Source organism: Sylvia atricapilla, chromosome 15, assembly GCF_009819655.1.
Source record: "Sylvia atricapilla isolate bSylAtr1 chromosome 15, bSylAtr1.pri, whole genome shotgun sequence".
In the NCBI taxonomy this organism is placed as follows: Eukaryota; Metazoa; Chordata; class Aves; order Passeriformes; family Sylviidae; genus Sylvia; species Sylvia atricapilla.
Window position 1 is genome coordinate 5,383,028 of NC_089154.1, and position 17,070 is coordinate 5,400,097.

The 17,070-nt window shown below is 43.5% G+C and overlaps 1 protein-coding gene across 1 annotated transcript in view; it reads left to right on the forward strand.

Moving 5' to 3' along the window:
• The first annotated feature begins 610 nt into the window (after positions 1–610).
• USP22 (ubiquitin specific peptidase 22) overlaps positions 611–17,070 on the forward strand; it is a 92,323-nt gene continuing 75,863 nt past the window's right edge. The window contains 1 exon segment of the mRNA XM_066329816.1: positions 611–1,364. Coding sequence (XP_066185913.1) covers positions 1,239–1,364 — 126 coding nt within the window. The 5' untranslated portion in view covers positions 611–1,238.

The window sequence follows — 17,070 nt, forward strand, 5'->3', positions numbered from 1 at the left end:
TGAAGTAACACCAGTTCTGCTTATAGACCGCTTTTGTTTCTTCCCTATGGAAAGACCAGGATGCAGGCTGGCGGTATGGAGGGACCATATATGGTCCTGGGAACCCGCGGGAGCGTGGCGCGGAGCTTCTCCCGGGAGCCCGGCGATCCCTGGCCCCTCAGGAGATCCCTCTTCCCTCAGGAAACCACTGAGGGAACAGCGAGAGCGGGACCAGCGGATGTGACAGCAGCACAGGCTGCTCTGGGAGGAACCGCCCCCTCAAGGCCACCGCCAATCCGCTCTCCACTTGCAACGTGACTGATGGCCATCCCAACTAATCATACTGGCGCTCCCACCACATAGACCCCACCTCTTATCTCAATTGGTCAGATACCCTGCCAATCGTCGGGGATGTCCCGCCTCTTTCCGGTGGGGGGAAATGCTAGGTAGGAAGGGTGGAGGGGGGGAGAGAAGAAAGGGAAAGGAACCAATGAGACACTAGAGATGGGTAGATTGACAGGTAGGCGGACCAATCGTCGCGCTCCTTTCCCCCGCCGCTCCCTCCCCCGCGGGCGGCGGGGCAGAGGAGGCGCTCCTCCCGCACCTTCCCCGTTGGTCTATCCCACTCCGGGCCGGGCGGGCTGGGTTGAGTGAGCGGCTCGGACCATTGCTCGCGGCGGGCGGGGGGGGCGCGGGCGAGGCGGAGGAGGAAGGAGCCGGCGAAGGAGGCGGGGGGGCGGTTTAAAGGGACAAGAGCCGTGCGGGCGCCGGTGGGGGAAGCCGGAGCGGCGGCGGGCGGGGACTCGCCCCCTTCCTCACACACGCCCGCTCGCACCGCGGCCGGGGTCGCCGCCGCCAGCGCCCCCATCCCCTCCCTTCCCCTCCGCCCGCCGCTTCCACAGCGGCCTCTATGAGGTAGAAGGGAGCGGCGGCCACTCCGGGGGCGGCAGCGGCCGCTACAGCCGCCGCCTCCTCCTCCTTCTCCTCGCCTCAGAGCGCCCCATCTTTGTGTGTGCGGGAGAAGGGCGGGAGGGAGTGCGCGTTGCCCGCCCGCCGCGCTTTGTTCGGAGCCGGGGGGCCGTGGCGGAGCCCCGGCTCTATGTGCCAGCGGCTCCCCGGCGGCGGCGGCGTGAGGGGCCGGAGCCCCTGAGGGCGGGGGGGCCCCGGCCCGTGTCGGTGCTGCGGGGCGGGGGAAGGGGCCGGCTCGCTGCCCGCCGGCCCGGCCCGTGTGCGGGCGGATTGATGTGGGGGGGTCTGACATGAGTCCGCCGGCGGCCGGGTGCTGCCATGTGACCGGCTTCAAGGTGGAGAACTGGAAGCAGAACCTGCGGGCGATTTACCAGTGCTTCGTGTGGAGCGGCTCGGCCGAGACCAGGAAGCGCAAGGTACCGGGGGCGGCTCGCATCCACCCCCCTTCCCTTCCCTCCTTCCTTCCCTCCCTCCCTCCCTACCCACCGCCGCCTCGGGGAGGGGACGGGTCCGGTCCCCCTGTAGCCCTCCCTCTCCTTCCCTCCCCACGGGGCAGGTGGGCCCGGGCTCCCGCACGCGGTCCTGGGGGGAGGGAGGAGGAAGCGCTCGGTGCCTCCGGGATGGCGAGGGGGGCACCGGGATGGAGGAGGGAACCGGCCCCGGCGGGGCCTCCCTCGCTGCCACCTGCCCCGGCGGCTTTTCCGCAGCGGGGCTGTTCCGCAGCGCCGCCGCTTCCTCCTCCTCCTCCTCCTCCCGGAGGTTTCCCGGAATACCGGGGGGAGGGGAGGCCCGGGGCACCGGGCACGTCCGGCCTGTGGCGGAGCTTTGTGGAGCCCCGCGGGGCCGCGCCCGAGCCCGGGGGGCTGCGCCGAGCACAATGGCTGGGAGCGGGTCCCGGCGCCGGGGGCTGCGGCTCGCTACGTTATGTGTGTGTTTTTCCTTAAAAAAAAAAGAAAAAAAAAAAAAAAAAAAGAAAAAAAAAAAAAAAAAAAAAAGAAGCTGCTCGTGCTGATAATCCACTTGGAAAAGGATTCCTGTTCTGGTGAGGCGGGGGAGAAGGAACTGGCTCAGCCTGGAGTACAGGCAAAGGCAGGAGGGGTTTGCTCTGGGAGCTGTTGGCGCCTGGGAAAAATCCCTGTAAACCAGGCAAAAAGCAGGAAGAGTGCTTTCCCCACCTATCTCCTATAATAACATCCTTATACACATGCATGTTTCTGGAGGGCTTTTCTATGCACTGTGCAACTAATTACTGTTTTTCCCTAGAATCAACTAGTTTTTACTTCAAAGTGACTTGGCAGATTTCTGTCAGTCGTCGCAGTGGTGACTGAGGAGGAGAAAGCAGCAGCTACACGGAGCAAAACTTGGGGTTTGGGACAGCACAGATTGTGTTTTTGTTGGAACAACCCATTGAAAACTTTCTGATCCCAGTGCTTTGCATTAAGCTGCTCAGCATATTGTTTGTAACAGAGCTAGAGCATGAAGGATGCACTTGAAGGGTGAGGTGCCAAACCATTTTTCTATGTTCCGTTCATGTTCTCAGGATAATCCAGTTTACCTTTTTTTTAACCTAAAGATGAAAAGATGGATTCTGAGAAGAAATACATTTTAAATGGATTTCATTACTTGATATCCCTGCCAAGTATAGCCAGGCTTGTTTTAAATATTTTACAATTCCCTATAGGTCAATATTATGGAGTATGTTAGTCAAATCTGGGTTTATGTAGTCTATAGCATGTTAAAATACAAATCGGGGCGTAGTAGATGGTGCATTCAGCTTAAATGGAGAAAAAATCGGATATATGCTGTGGAAGAAAAAAATGGCCAGAGACATATGAAGATGTCTCAGACAAATATAAAACAAGTGCTATATGGAAGAGTGAAAATAAAATTTCATTAGGAAAATTACCTTTTTCTAAATATGGAGCATCCTGTGTAACCTACATACCTCTTGTGTGCTGCAACAGCTTTTTTCTTCCGAAATCTAATGTAGGGATGTGTTCATCATTGCTTGAGAAAACAGCTGGAAATACAGATATTCCATTGTAATCAATCTGTTCTCACTTCCTCTTTGCACAGCCAGGCTCATAAAGCAGAACAGGATTGTTTCAAAATTGTCTCTCAACCCAGGGAAAACACCAGTTTTACTAATACATGCTAAAAATGCTTTCTTTCCCCCCCCCCCCTTTTTTTTTAAAGCAGGTTGCCAGTATGGAAACAGTTTGGTTTCTGAATCCGGCCCACCTGAAATATGTGGGTGTACATGATCAATATAGGGGAACATTTTGAGTAGCTAAATTGGGATTCAATTCCCTGTCTGTGTTTGTAAGGATTGGAGGAAGTCTATAAATTACAGTTATAGCACTTTATTCGCCCCTTATCTATATGCACATGAGACCTTCTTCCATGGAATTTTAATTCACTGAAATTCCCTGTCTGTGCCTATCCCTTAGTTTTACATGTAAAATTAGAAAAATGGTGTTTTCTGCTTGGTAGCATGTTTATAGTCTAATAACTAGAAATAAAATTACTTAGATAGTCCATATGACTGGAAAACAGTCCTTTGTTCTTTAATAGTTTACATACATATATATTATGCATATGTATGTATATCTTCCAGGAGCAAGCTGTGGCTGCTTAAGAGCACCTATTGGTGGAGATTCTTTGTAATCCTAATCATCAAAATGATGAGGCTAAATTAAAGGTTTATTAGCAAGTGATATTCTTTTATATTATATGTTTATCACAGGAAACGTTCCATATATATGATTGGTCTTTATGGAAGGCACTGGGCAATTGAACTGTTGTTCAGATGAAGGTAGGTTTAAAAATGCCTTGGCTGTTGGTAAGAGCCAGATGTAAATGGTTCTGGTTCTAGAATGGTAACTACTATCCCTCCTAAGCCTGTCTTAAAAATCCAGGGAGCAGTGGGAACTGCAGGGGGCAGAAAGGGTCCGTTCTCCTGCTGTACCTACACTGCGTTCTGCCTTGGCAGACCATTTTAGTGCTGTGCTGTTCGGTTTTAATACGCACCTTTTCTGTCAATAAGCTTTTACGAGCTCCAGCTCGCGGTTCAGTTTGCTTTACAGCCAGTGCTTCATGCAGAATGGCTCTAAAGCCTGGTTTACAGTGGGAGAGCTGTCTCCTGAATGTGTATTTCAATCCTCAGAAGCAAGAGGTAATTATGTATGTGTCTTTGTAGGCACTGGGATTCTGGTGGAGATTTTCGGAGTGTTTGCTCCCGAAGCGTTGGCTATGGCAGGATTTGAGCTGTCATCACGGTGCATTGCTGTACCCACATGGAGGAGTGTGGCTGTGACTTGCCTCATCTCTCTGCATCTTGGCCAAAGTCAAGTGCAGCACTCGTACAAGCTGTTCTAGGCACAGGGCTTGTTGTGGTTTGATTGTGTTGCTGGTGGTGAAGCCTAAGGAAAGACAAAACTGTCACACTGGAGAGTGGAGCAGGAGAAGAGGGAGAAATCCTAAGACTGACTCTTGAAATTGTAGTTATTGTGATTAAAAGTTGGAGTGAGGTTTTAGGGCTCAAGTTGTGTATAAAGTGGCACAAAATTAGGATGCAATGTCTTATTGTTGAGGCTTTGACTTGTAACTCTTCATTTTTGATTTGCCTTTGTTAGAATCTGTTTAATAACCTGATAGCAAGGCTTGTGTTTCTGTAGGTCATGGACTTTACCTTGAAATTTTGATGCGAAAATTACCTCACACTTAATTAAGTAATACTCTAGAAGAGGTCCTTAAATTTGTCACCACTACGCCCCATTCAGGAATCACGGAGCAGACAGAGGATGCTGAAAAGGCTTGTGCCAGACCTTCATGTCAGCTTTTTCCATTTTTTTGTAGGATCACACTTGGAACACTTGGCTTATTCCTTTTAGAATTACAGATGAGAAAAATCTGTTTTGCAGTTCTGAATGTAGCTTTTGTCCCCATCAGTGAGCAATTACACATGTAGATGCATCTTTGTGTCCAGGAGTTGGTAAGTAATGGTTTCATTGCTGGAAGGGCAGCTGAATTTATGATTAAATTCCCTCTTCCTGGACTATAGCCTTGGAGGAAAACTGTCTCATTCTGAATGGTTCTTACTATCACTGCCCTGAAAAGGCTCTTGATGATAGAAGTAAACTGGTCATTGTGACTGCAGTTGTGATATGCAGAAGGTTCTGTGTGGAATTTCAGAATGTTTGTTCAGTGCTTCAGCCAATAGATCAAAGAATAATTGCCTGTCAGGGGCTGTGCACTCACTGACAGCAGCTGCGTTCTGGTGTATTTCTGCCTGTTAGAGAGCTTCTCTTGTTTTTCCCATTATTCCCTCTTTACATGGGTCCTACAGACCGATTGATCCTTTCACATATGAAGAAACATTTGCTTTTATAGGTGATGACTTTTTGTCAGGTATCATTCTCCCTATGAACTTGTGACTTCAGTGTGTGGTTCCTTGTAATATTTTGACGGATAATCAATTCTTAGACTTAAGCCTGAAATGACTTTGGTTCATTTCCTAACTTTCAAAGTAGAAATAGCTTAAAATAACTTAGCAGATAACTGCCGTGTCATGTTTTCAGTAGCAAGTATTGTGGTCCACAGTCTAAATCAGTGTGTCATGTTCTTGCTAAAGCCACCTTGCAGTCTTCAGGGTAAGCTGCTGGTGGAACTTCTCATCTTGTGCCTGTTGGGGCACGTTTGCTCCCCAAGGGCCTTGCCCCATGTACCTGTCCAGGAACAGGGAGGTGTTGCTAAGGTGGTTTGCTTTGTGCTGTATGATGGGCCAGGAACATCACCAGGCTGTGCCACCACTGCAGGCTCAGTGTTTGGATTGCTTAAATTAATGAGGAAATCTGAGCTTGTTTTTCTTTAACATTTTTTGTGTGTACACCAAACTTCTGGATTACAAATCCTGTGGGCATTTGAAAGAGGTGTCCAGGATTCAAGAAGCATGTCTCTTTTTTCAGCTGTGTACTCTGCTTTGGCTGCCTAAGTGAACTGTCTGATTGATTCAGGAAGGATGTTCTTCTTTGCCATGTGCTGTGGGAGCTGCCTTCTCCCTGAAAGCCCATGAGGAGTGTCAAAGTCAACTGCAAGCTTCATTGTTCAGGAGGTCTCCAGTTTCATACCTGAGCAATCTTCTTTTGTTCTTAACCACTAAGGATCAAAAAAGTCCTTAGACCTGCTGAAGGTAATGTTCTCTTTCCTCTCAGTGTGAAGACACGACCTTTGGTGTGAGAGATTCCCAGACGTGAGGTTTTAGCTCCATACCCAGTGGAGCCTTGTGTGTGTGGGACATGCCAGATTGAGAATGCTCCACTGAGCTCATGTCTCTGGTGCTGAAGAACATAATAGGAGACCTTCCTCTTCCTAGTGGTGCTAATCCTTATTTTGTATCCTGTAGCATGGGATTTTTTTTAATCACTTGTTGGTTTCTGGGCCAAAGGTTGGGAGTTAGCCTTTAGTCTTGCACCATGAATTGAGGGTGGTGAATAGCAATTCCTAAGTTATGGGATCTGAACCATCACGACTTCTCTGTTTTTTAACATGGATTGGAAAGACAGTAAATGCAGTTTCCTCCCTACTTGCGTTTGTTCCCTGTTGTAGAGCAAGAAGATGGATCTACACAAGCTAATGAAGGAAAAAATAGGGATATGCTGGACAAGAAGGCTTATTTATTTTCTTCTGTAGTCCTATGAGCAGTCAAAGGTTTGCTCATAGCCAAGCTTTTTGTCAGAGTAGTTGTAGCATTTCTTTAATTTTTTGTGCAGTCGACGATTTTATTTGCTTAATGCTGAAAGCTTTTAAACTGAAATGACAGTGAGCAGTGTGAAGGTGAGCAGGGTTGGAATGGCTTTGTTTGATTTGCTGGGATATCTGTTGAGCTTTATTTTAAGCCATCAGAGCTCTAAACCCCAAACAAAGGTTAGGTGATAGCCTCATTTTTGTTTCAAGCCTTAATCTGTAGGGTTAAGGTGAAACCAGAGCTGCAAATTGCTTGCAAACCTTGTACTCTCCTCCTTTCATTTGAGAATTTTCTGTTTCAGTAACTGGTGTTACAAATTTAGAGACAAATGTTACTGACTGGTAGTGGCAGTTTTCTGCTTCTGAGTTGCTGAGTCCCCTTCTCCTGAATTATTGCTCCTTGAGTTGAGCAAAAAGAAAATGTTTTCCTTTGGGAGGGACTCTGGGGATCCTTCTTCCTAACAAATGCTCTTGCAACGGTTAGTTTGATTCCCAGTGGTGACTGATTTGTTTTAAACCAGAGAAATATAAACTCGGTTTAAAACCTTGTGTTTCCCACATTAAACCAAGCACCCACCGTTTTTCCTGTTCATATGCAGATCTATGAATTCTTATGAAGAAACTTTTGAGGGTTTCTTGCCTTTTTCCTGGTAGATATAACGCTTGTTTTTTTTAATCAGCCACACCTTTCCATTTCACTTGACTGAGAGCTACTTTAAAACGGTGGGTTTAGAGTTTTTATTACTTATATTCCCATGGTTCTCCAAGTATTTATAAAGTGTCTGTAGCCTGCAGCAGCATCCAAGGTGAGGAGGTACATATGTCCTCTTACTACACGTATATAATATAGTGGCATGTGGAGAAAAGGAGTCTGAAGGTGACCCATATGCATTTCACTGGCCTGTTCAAAACATCATTAAAAAAGAAATAATTTTTTTCCTCACCGTGCAAACAGCCATTGTTAGAACCTTTCTAGACTTGGACAGAAAGAGCTGCCTAGAGCCACTGTCTCCAGTCTCTTGTTAACCTATGGACAGCGGAGCAAGTGAGTGAAATGCTATAATGACATTACAGTTTATTCTGTTATCCTGGGCTGTGTTGTCAGCAAGCAGTGTTGGAGCATAGGGAGAGCCATATGCTAGCCGAGAGGCCTGAATTGGGAACCTTTCCTTAGCGGAAACAGTTTTAGAAGCTGATAGATCTGTTCTGACTGGATGAAAGCTCTGTCTTGGTAGTTGTATTCTCTTACGTATTGATTTGGCAGTCCTTTATGTACACTCGGCTTAATTCAAGCTAAGAACTTTGCTGCATTAGCTGGTAATAGAATCAATGTTATAAAGAGTTACTCCTTGCTAAATTGACCTGCATTCTGTTTGGGAGTGGGACCACATAGTGCAACTGGCACAGCAGCTCAAGAATGGTCTGTGGTTTACTTTAGTGCTGGGGAGGCTGCCATGGTGCTGATCTCTCTCATTTAAGTGAAAGAATCATTTTATCTGTCTCAAGACCTATTTGAGGATCTGTAAAGTGAACTGTTACCAGACACCAGTTGACTCAAAGTAACCTGAGATTCACTTTATCAGTTGATAACTGATTAGCAGCAAGCATTCTGTCCTGTCACATTCTTTTGTGTGGAATACAGCAAATAGTCTACTTTAGATTTTCCATTTCTCTACTTAAGAAGAATGTTCCTTAAGGTTTGGTTTTATTTTTCTTAAAACCTCTCAGTGATATCTAACGGTAATGTAAAACCCATAATTTTTTTTTCTTTTTTTGCCTATCTCTGCTACTTTTAAATTTGGTAAAGGGAACTTTTCCCCCTTCTCGTATTCTTCCTTTCCTGTGTTTAATGGAGCTTGAAATTAACGTGGCTTTTCTTGTCTACCTCTTGCATAGTATCACTGGTGATGTCAGCATATCCCTGGTGGGAAGTATATCTGTGAAGATCTACAGTGCACTAAATTTGTCATTGAATAAAAAAATTGTGTATTAGACAAGGTGAAACTCGAAGAAAAGAGAAAAAAGTGCATATTGGTAGCAAGAGTTGTTTTCAACACTACTTAAAATGTAGTGTCTCTTTAATGCAACTATTGAGGCTAGTGCAAGTTTTCATATCCTGACATGAATTCTGATATTAAACATGACAAACGGATTAAATATCCTCATATTTGAAGTAGTGGTGAGAGGCAGCTCACTAACTAACACTGCTTAATAGTAAGTCTGAAGACAGAACTGAGATTTGACTGAGTTTAACTGGTCTTGTCCTTGTACCATGCTGGTTTTGCCATGGTTAGTTTGAACACACAACTGACCTCTTCTGCACTTAGATGTAAGATGTGAAAACACAACTATTCATTCCTTCAGTGAGTTGTGTTTATGTAGAATTAAATTGTAGAGATTATTAATCTACATTCCATTCAAGAGATCATTGGAATATCTCCTCTTTGTCATTAGTGCCTTCATCTGGAGTTCGGTGTTGCAGCTCTTCCTTGGTATATTAAACCAAGTTTTCATCCAAATATTAATCCATTGTTTAAAATGTATTATATTTAAAAATCGTCTAGTTATTAGTCCCTTTACTTTTCATAAACACATAAAAGAGCCTGCAGTATTTGAACACAGTTTGGTGATGGGGATGATGGAGTATCAAACACCCATGTGGCACCGAGCTCCATTTGCCTCGCTTGTCACTCAGAAGTTCATGCATCCAAGTAGCCGCTTTTAAATAGGGTTTGGCTTTGGATTCATCTCACTGAATTGACTGCCAGGGCTTTTATATGTATGTTTTGCTCCTGTTTTTAAAGGGCTTTTGTTTTTGCATCAAGTACAGACTTGAATTACTTCAGTGTTTATCAGCACAAGGAGAGAAAGCAGCAGTTTATAAGCTTTATTTTTGCACACCTCCCCCTTGCCAGCTTCTATTTAAAAAGTATCTTTCCCTCCTTGTGTCTTTGTACAACCTGATGTTATTTCACACAGTTTGTCTAATTACAGTTTGTGCTTCTGTCCTCTGCAGTCAGTCTTGTTATTGTGTTGCAAGTCAGATTTTAAGGGACCTTGTCTACAATATACTTGGTAAATAAAGGTGAGATTTATTGCACAGCAGATGTATGACGGCTCAGTAAGTGCAGACAGCTGAGATAGCTGACTGATTTCAGTGCCTCGTTTGTGTTAGGTGAGCTTTTGTGACCCTCTGCCCTCCAGGGACAAATGCAAAATTTGTCTTAAGGCTTTATGTTTTTCTTTGCTGTGCTTCATTATTTTCATATTACTGCCCAGTTTTGCTCTGAAATGGATCTGTGTCCTGCTGGCAGCTGGTGACCAGGGTGAAACTCTCATTCACATTGGCTTCTGTGCATTGCTGACTTCTGCTGTGCTCCCTCAGGAAGCATCCCCTCCCAAGAGCTTATTATTGGACATGTTTATGGTGAACACTCAGTTCTTTGGTCACTCATGACTGCGTTTTGTGTTTTTGGTTGTGAGATGATCTTGATGTGGAGAACAGGATGAGGAATGCCGTGCAAATAGTTTCAAGAGTTCCTGCAGTTCTTTGCATAGAGGAATGAGACTCTCCTCTGTCATGGTGATGCTGTTCCCTAAGGAAATTCATCTTATACTGTGTTCAGCATAATTTTATCTTACTGCCCTTCATGATGTATTTCCTTGTCACATAGTAGTTCTGCTACTTAGAGCTTTTCTTGCTATGCAAGTTCCAGAGTTACTCCAATAAATTAAATTTCTGCATCTCTTTATAATAATTATATTCTTATTGAGAGGTCTTTGGGAGTAGGAGATGTTTTCTTTGTCCGTCTTAGGTTGTGTACTGCAAAAACCTGAATGTAGAAAAACAACTCCAATTCTGCAATAACCTGAAGAATTACTTTATTACTGCTGTTCTTTATAAAGCAAGCAGTTTAACTCTGTAAAGCACGTTGTATCTGTGCATTGAAACTGGCAGACAAGTTGTTTTTTGCAGTGGTAAAAAAGATGTTAATGAGAGGTTGAGTTAGCAAATCTGACAAGTTTTAAGATCTTGAATTGAAATTTGGAAACTAGTTATAGATATGGGTTCCAGTGAGAAACAAGTACATATTACATGATGGAATTGGTAAGTGGTTTGAGTGAAAAGAATGCCACTGAGGTAAAGGACAGGCAATATTTGATTTACCAGAGAAAAGCAAGAGATGTGAAATTTGAACGTTTCTGTGCATTATGGAGACTGGTGAGTGAAGAACATGAAATCCAGCTCTTCAGCTGTGGGTGAACAAGTGTCTTTCCTTAACATAACTGGAAGGAATTGCCAGCTCTGGGCTGCTCATTTCTGTTGTACTTTTGCTGTGTCATGTTAGTGTTGTGCCATGAACCAGAAAGAGCAGGTAAAGATGAAGTTTAATTTTTTTTCTCCTCTTACTGCTATTTCACCGACCTCAGTAGTGACAATGGGAGGCTGCATGTAGCAGCTCAAATAATAACTGCCCCTGTGCTCTGGACTATGCCAGTGACAGACCCTGGGTGGTGTCCTAATGGTGGCCTCTTCTGTAAAGAGTTCTTAATACTGACTTCATCCCGAAGGTTCTGTGAAGGAACCTGTGTTAGTGCTGCAGTGGTGTGCTTGTACCTGCTGTTCTCAGAGGTGATGCACTGGCGTGTGCTGAGCCTGATACGTGAAACTTGTCTTATGTCTGCAGTTGTTGGAACTTCCTCCTGTATGCTAATAAGCTACCCCAGTTTCCGTGTGAAAAATGAATGAATCAGGAGTGTAGAATGCCTGTAATCTGTGATCAGCTATTACAGCAAATCCACTTTTCATATTACGTTTAATTTAATGAAATGAATAGTGTTTTTCCAAGTAATCAAGTTATGAGCCACTTGTGTCCCTCTTTAAATAGGCCCGTCTCTAAGATTTCTGTCTTTTATAATCAAATCCTAGTAAGCTAACGTAACTTTTTTGTTGTTGCTGTTGGTTTAAAGCATGTGGTCGTGGGGCATGTGCCTAGATCATGCTCCTGCTGCATGTAGTTGAGGATGATGGGATAATGGGACTGTAAATTATCTCTTTATGGTGCTGGTTTTCCTCTGGCCGCCTCCCTTGTGCAGTGCAGAGCAGCCCCAAGGCTGTTCCGAGCCGTGCCAGCTGGCTGCAGCCCTGGGGGCCGCTGTGCCAGATGGAGACAGCAGCGCTCCAGTGAAAGCCAAACGTGCTTCCCGGGGTCGTGGAGAGGTGCAGACTCTGCAACCCCGCCAGGGATTCCTGGGCTGTCCTGGGAGTCACTTACTCCGGGGCTGGTGCAGCCATGGAAAGGACTGGGCTAGGGGCATCTGTCAGGCTTTTTTTTTTTTTTTTTTGGAGTTGATTCATAATATAGTATTCAGCTATTAAACATTTTCAGTGTGTTATAGCATCTCCTTTTTCCTAGTTTATTCTTCTGTACTGTATCTGGGAAATGTTTAATTCTGTAGCATGTACAGATGCTCAGTATTGAGACAGATTTTTTTCAATTTGATTAAGTGTGGTGGTTCCTGATGTCCTGTTTTTTTCCTGGCTACTGACAAATGCTGTTATCCATAAGATACTCAGACTAGAAAAAGCTTGTTAATGCTGGTATTTATTTTTTTCATTAAAGTGAAACAAAACCCCAAACCCTTCATTACACTGTCTGAAATGACAACTTCAGATATGCTCAAAAATAAAAGCAGAAGTATTAATCCCTTCATTTGCCCAGTTGACTTTACAGTTTATATTTTAAAAAAATCTATTTCTTAGGATACCAATGAGATCAGTTGTTGGTGTTACTACGTTGTATTCAGCCCTGTGGCTTTTTTTTTTTTTTTGTATTCCAGAACAATCTTAGTGTAGAATGAACTCATCTGCACAAGATGTACCCCACAAAACTCATGTGTTTGAATGCTCCCATCTTGTGGAGATGAGGACAATAGATGGGTGAAAGTCTTCAAAGAATCCAATTTCCTGGTGGCTGCTCAAACAGGTATTTGTTTTCTAGAGGAGCTGAGATGCCCCAACCTACCCAGTGTTTCTTCACTCTCTTGACCCAGAAGGTTTTGTTCTTATTGACCCATTAATGCAGCTCACACTTGTAATCCAGCAGCCTGAAATAGCTGCCAAGCCTGGATTTTACTGTGGTAGCATTTGCTGCACAGGTAGTTGGTATAACTCACCATGCAGAATTGCACCTTAAAACCCCCCTGAGCTGAGCGGGGGGTTATTTGAGATTATTTGGGGCAGATGTTTCAAGTATCTGATTTAAATAAGGTAACAAACTCAACTTGATGGTATGTACAAAGGATTTATTGGGAGAAAAATATATTTTGGGTCAACTCTCTCTGTCAGTCTCCAGAGCTGTTGGGTATGAGTGGAAATAGGAAAGGAAGGATGTACCTCATAGCTCCTTTGCCCTGATGATTGTGCTAAAGGAGGGAACTACAAAGGGAATGGACCACAGAAAGTGGTGGTTACCATATTTGAGCCTTAATATTATTTATCTCTGCTCTTGAAGAGAGAATGATGGTGTTTCTGTGATCTCTCAGGACATGACAGAGGTTTGGCAGTGATCATTCAGTCTTGTATTATTAGCAAGGCAAGTGATTTAAGATTGAGTCTTATCCTGAAGGATGCACCAGCTTGAAGTAATGAAGCAGTGGGAAGAAATGTATGGTGAGAAATAATTTAAAGGCTTTAGATGCATTTCCCTGATTTCTTTGCAAAGTAGATTTTTTCAAAGTGACCTTCAGCTGCAAGAACTGTTTCTATTCAGTGTGTGCTCCTCTTTGCTTCACAATATTTTTGCTACCTTTTTACTTGGAGAAGCTTCACATCACAGCGAATTGGAGGCAATTTCCTAGCAAGGTAGTAAATTACTTGTAATAGCTTCCTTACAAAATTCTCCACACATACTGTTCTCTTAATTCACTCTTTTGCAGGTGAGTTATATCTACTTACAGGTATCTGAAATAAAGCTTTTCAAGAAAATAGTGAAATTTTCCTTTTGTTATGCAGAAAGCTCTGTTCTATGTAAACCCTTGCTGAGTGTGATGCCTGCAAGACTGTTCCTGTCACTTTAAATACTTTTCTATCCATCTACTACTAATAGTTAGTGAATTAGTTTTCTTTCAAGACATGAAATCCTCTTGTCCTGCTCTTCCTCAGTGCTGAACCCCTTAACCTCATCAATTCATATGTTTCAACTCACAGTGCTTAACTTCTTAAAGTATTTCCTTCAAGTTAAGGTCTTGAAAGTGGAACACATAATACGTGAAATCAACTTTTAACAGCATTAATGTACTTTTCTTCGGGTTCATGAAGCAAAGAGATTGCATTAGAATTGAAACTGGTGATTGGTGGAATTTCCAAACTGTTTATTGAAAAAAATTTAGCAGACCAGATCAAAGAGCAGAAGTCATGCTTTATAGTTCTGTCAATTCTACAGAGCAGAAGAAGGTTTAAGTATGGTAAGTGTTCACACAGGAGGGAGATTCTACTACGTTTTTCTTCTTTGTCCTTCATTTTCCTTTGCAGTTTTTGGTTTAAGAACTTGTGGTTAGGAGCTTTGGTTCCAGGCTTCTTCTCTCTGTGGTCAGTTAGCTGGAAAAGTGGAATGGATGACCAGGAGTCTGCTTCTTAGCAGAGATGGTTTTTGATGAAATTTCCACTCTGACCTTCCAGTGAGGCCAAAGCTGGTTTTGAACCTGCCCTTAACTCACAAGTAATGATGAGTTCTGCTGCAGAGGATAGAAGATCTGACAGACTTTGTAATGTCCTGAGTTGGACTCGGAGATCACACCAAGCTTTCAGAGCCACTTATTTCACATCACCTTGCTTTGACTGGATACTTCAGGTTTTGTGTTAAGCAGGAGGAATCTGGTGCCTTGTTTCCCAGTTTTTGTTCTGTATCTGTTCTTTGGAGCACATTGTCTGCGACACACAATACCTTGTTTTCAATGGCTTCTTTCTTTCTTCTCTTTTCTTCCATACCATGAGGTTTCCTTCGTGTTCCTACTTCTCTGGCTGTACACTGCCTTTTCCCCTAGAAATTATCTGTTTGTTTACAGTTTAGACAAATGTCTGTATTTCTGTGCACTTAATTTCTTAACATGAGCCCACCCTTTCGAGCCTAAGCATGGAGCACTACTCCTGACACAGAGTCTGAGCAGACTGTTCCTCATGCCAAGGTTGTAAGTGTTAATCTTGCTGCAGACTGGGGTGATAATTCATTGCTGTCACAGCAACACATGCTGAAAGTTGCTTCTTGCCAGATTTGTTGGCTATATGCTACACTAGAGAAAATTATTTCAAGAGTCTTATTGCATAGCCAGATGCTGCAGAACTCGTGCAATCAACCTCCCCTCCCCCCCTTTTTATGGCTGTTCTGACTTGAGGGAGGAAAAACTATTATACACTGAAACACATTCCTGTGTAACACTAGTGAAGACGTGGATGAACTTCTGATTGTGGCTAATTTTTCTGTTTTTTCTTGGAGGGAAGTTCTGGTTTGTGTTCAGGATAAAAAGGAAGGAAAGCTTTTAAGGTGGGATGAGGGGAATGTAGAAAAGAAATTAACAGTGTCTCCCTTGCTGTTTCATTTATGTTCTCTGCTATAATTTGGTGCTGTGTGATTTCTTTAGGAGCTAGTGATTAGGCTGGCTCAATTCTGAAGAACTGTAGCTTCTGCCATCTGTATCCTTAGGATCTTTCAAAAGCAGGAGAACCTTTGTGAACTCTAGATATCATCGTATCTCATCACTAACCTGAAGGTGATGTTTGGTTTACTTATATCTGAGATGTAGAGCCCTGAAGAGGAAAATAAGTAGGGTTTTGGTACAGGATCTGAGTCCCACATAACAATAACATTTGCTCTTATATATGTGCTGTAGAAAAATGCAAGTTATCCATTACATTTTGTGCATGGTGGTGTCTGATTACCAAGGAGCTGAGGTTTACTGTCTCTTTAGTCAGACAGAAATATACTTTTCCCAGTGTATTTCCAGCATAAATCTCATCATAGTCAGTACCTGGGTATTGTGGCTCCAATCATTTTATCCTCTCTTGTATTTTAAGAGAAAGTGCCATAGAAGTTACATTATTATGAATGCATTCCCATAGGACAAAATCCAGGTAAAAATTCAGTGTTGGAGAGTTTATTATTGCCCACACATTGTGTGTCATGCAGCGCTCCCCTGCTTTTCAGTCCTTGTGCCTCAATTCTTTGCACTTTCAGATCACAGGAAACACTGCCCTGAAAATCAGAACTCAGAAGGGCTTCTTTTAGACCTGAGCAGATCACCTCTTTGCTTGGCAGGGAGAGCTTTTCAGCAATTTAAGGTACTCTAAGAAGGCCAGAGACCTCAATGCTCTCAAATGCTTTTTTAATCCTGCTGTAAAGCATAAAGGCCATGTATTTTTCCCCAAAACACCACCCATGTTTATAACTATGGAGACAAAGCAAGAGATCAGGACTAGAAATCTGTGCTGGCTTTCATGGAATATTTTTGTTCTAATCTTTGTGAGATTACTGGTGATTTGCAATTGTAATGCTCTCCTCAAGAATCCCTTGGTTTTGCTTCAAGCCCTTAACTGGTTTTTCAAGTGCAATATACCAAGGAAGTTCTGGCTTTTCTTCAGATAAAAGACTTTATAATTCACTTTCTCCCTCATTTCCATGTTTCCCCTTATCCCGATGTTGTGGTTTGTGTATGCATCAGCCTTTCATTTTTCCATGTACAGGGACTTTAGGAGCTCAGACAGTTCTTGGGGTAGCCTGCACAGGTCTTGGGAGCTGAGGGGAGAAATGTTGAATTCCCTGTTCTGTTTCTGGCCTCCATTGCCACAGCCAAATGACTGGTTGAGGCTCAATCTGTTCATTATAGATGTTGAGTTTATTCCTGGTACTGTTTCCGTGAGTGCAGGAACAGGAATTTGTTTAGAACAAATTGACAGATGAGTTCTCTGTTCTTACCAACATTCAGATTGCACTGTGGTTATTTTTAATAGCAAATACAATGTCATTTTTTTTTCTTTTTAGCAATGCCAAGCACACACAAATGTCTACTGCTGTGTTAACTTTGGTGAGGGATTTGAAGCTTTGATGAGTTGCTGTATATTAGCTAATGTTTTCCCTAAGTGTTGGTAAGTCTGTCTGAGTTTTGAAGACAGGGGCAGGCTAGATCCCTGGAAGAATGTGCAAGAATGTCTCATCTGCCAAAGAGGATATGTTAGTATGTTCAGGGCAATAAATAATTAAAAGTTTCTGGAAACTGTTAAGGTTTGTGTGATATGGGGGAGAGGGAAAACAAATGATAAATACGTTACTTCCATTTCTCCCAGTGAGGCTGCAGTTTGAGATCTTAAAGTCCAGCTGTTCC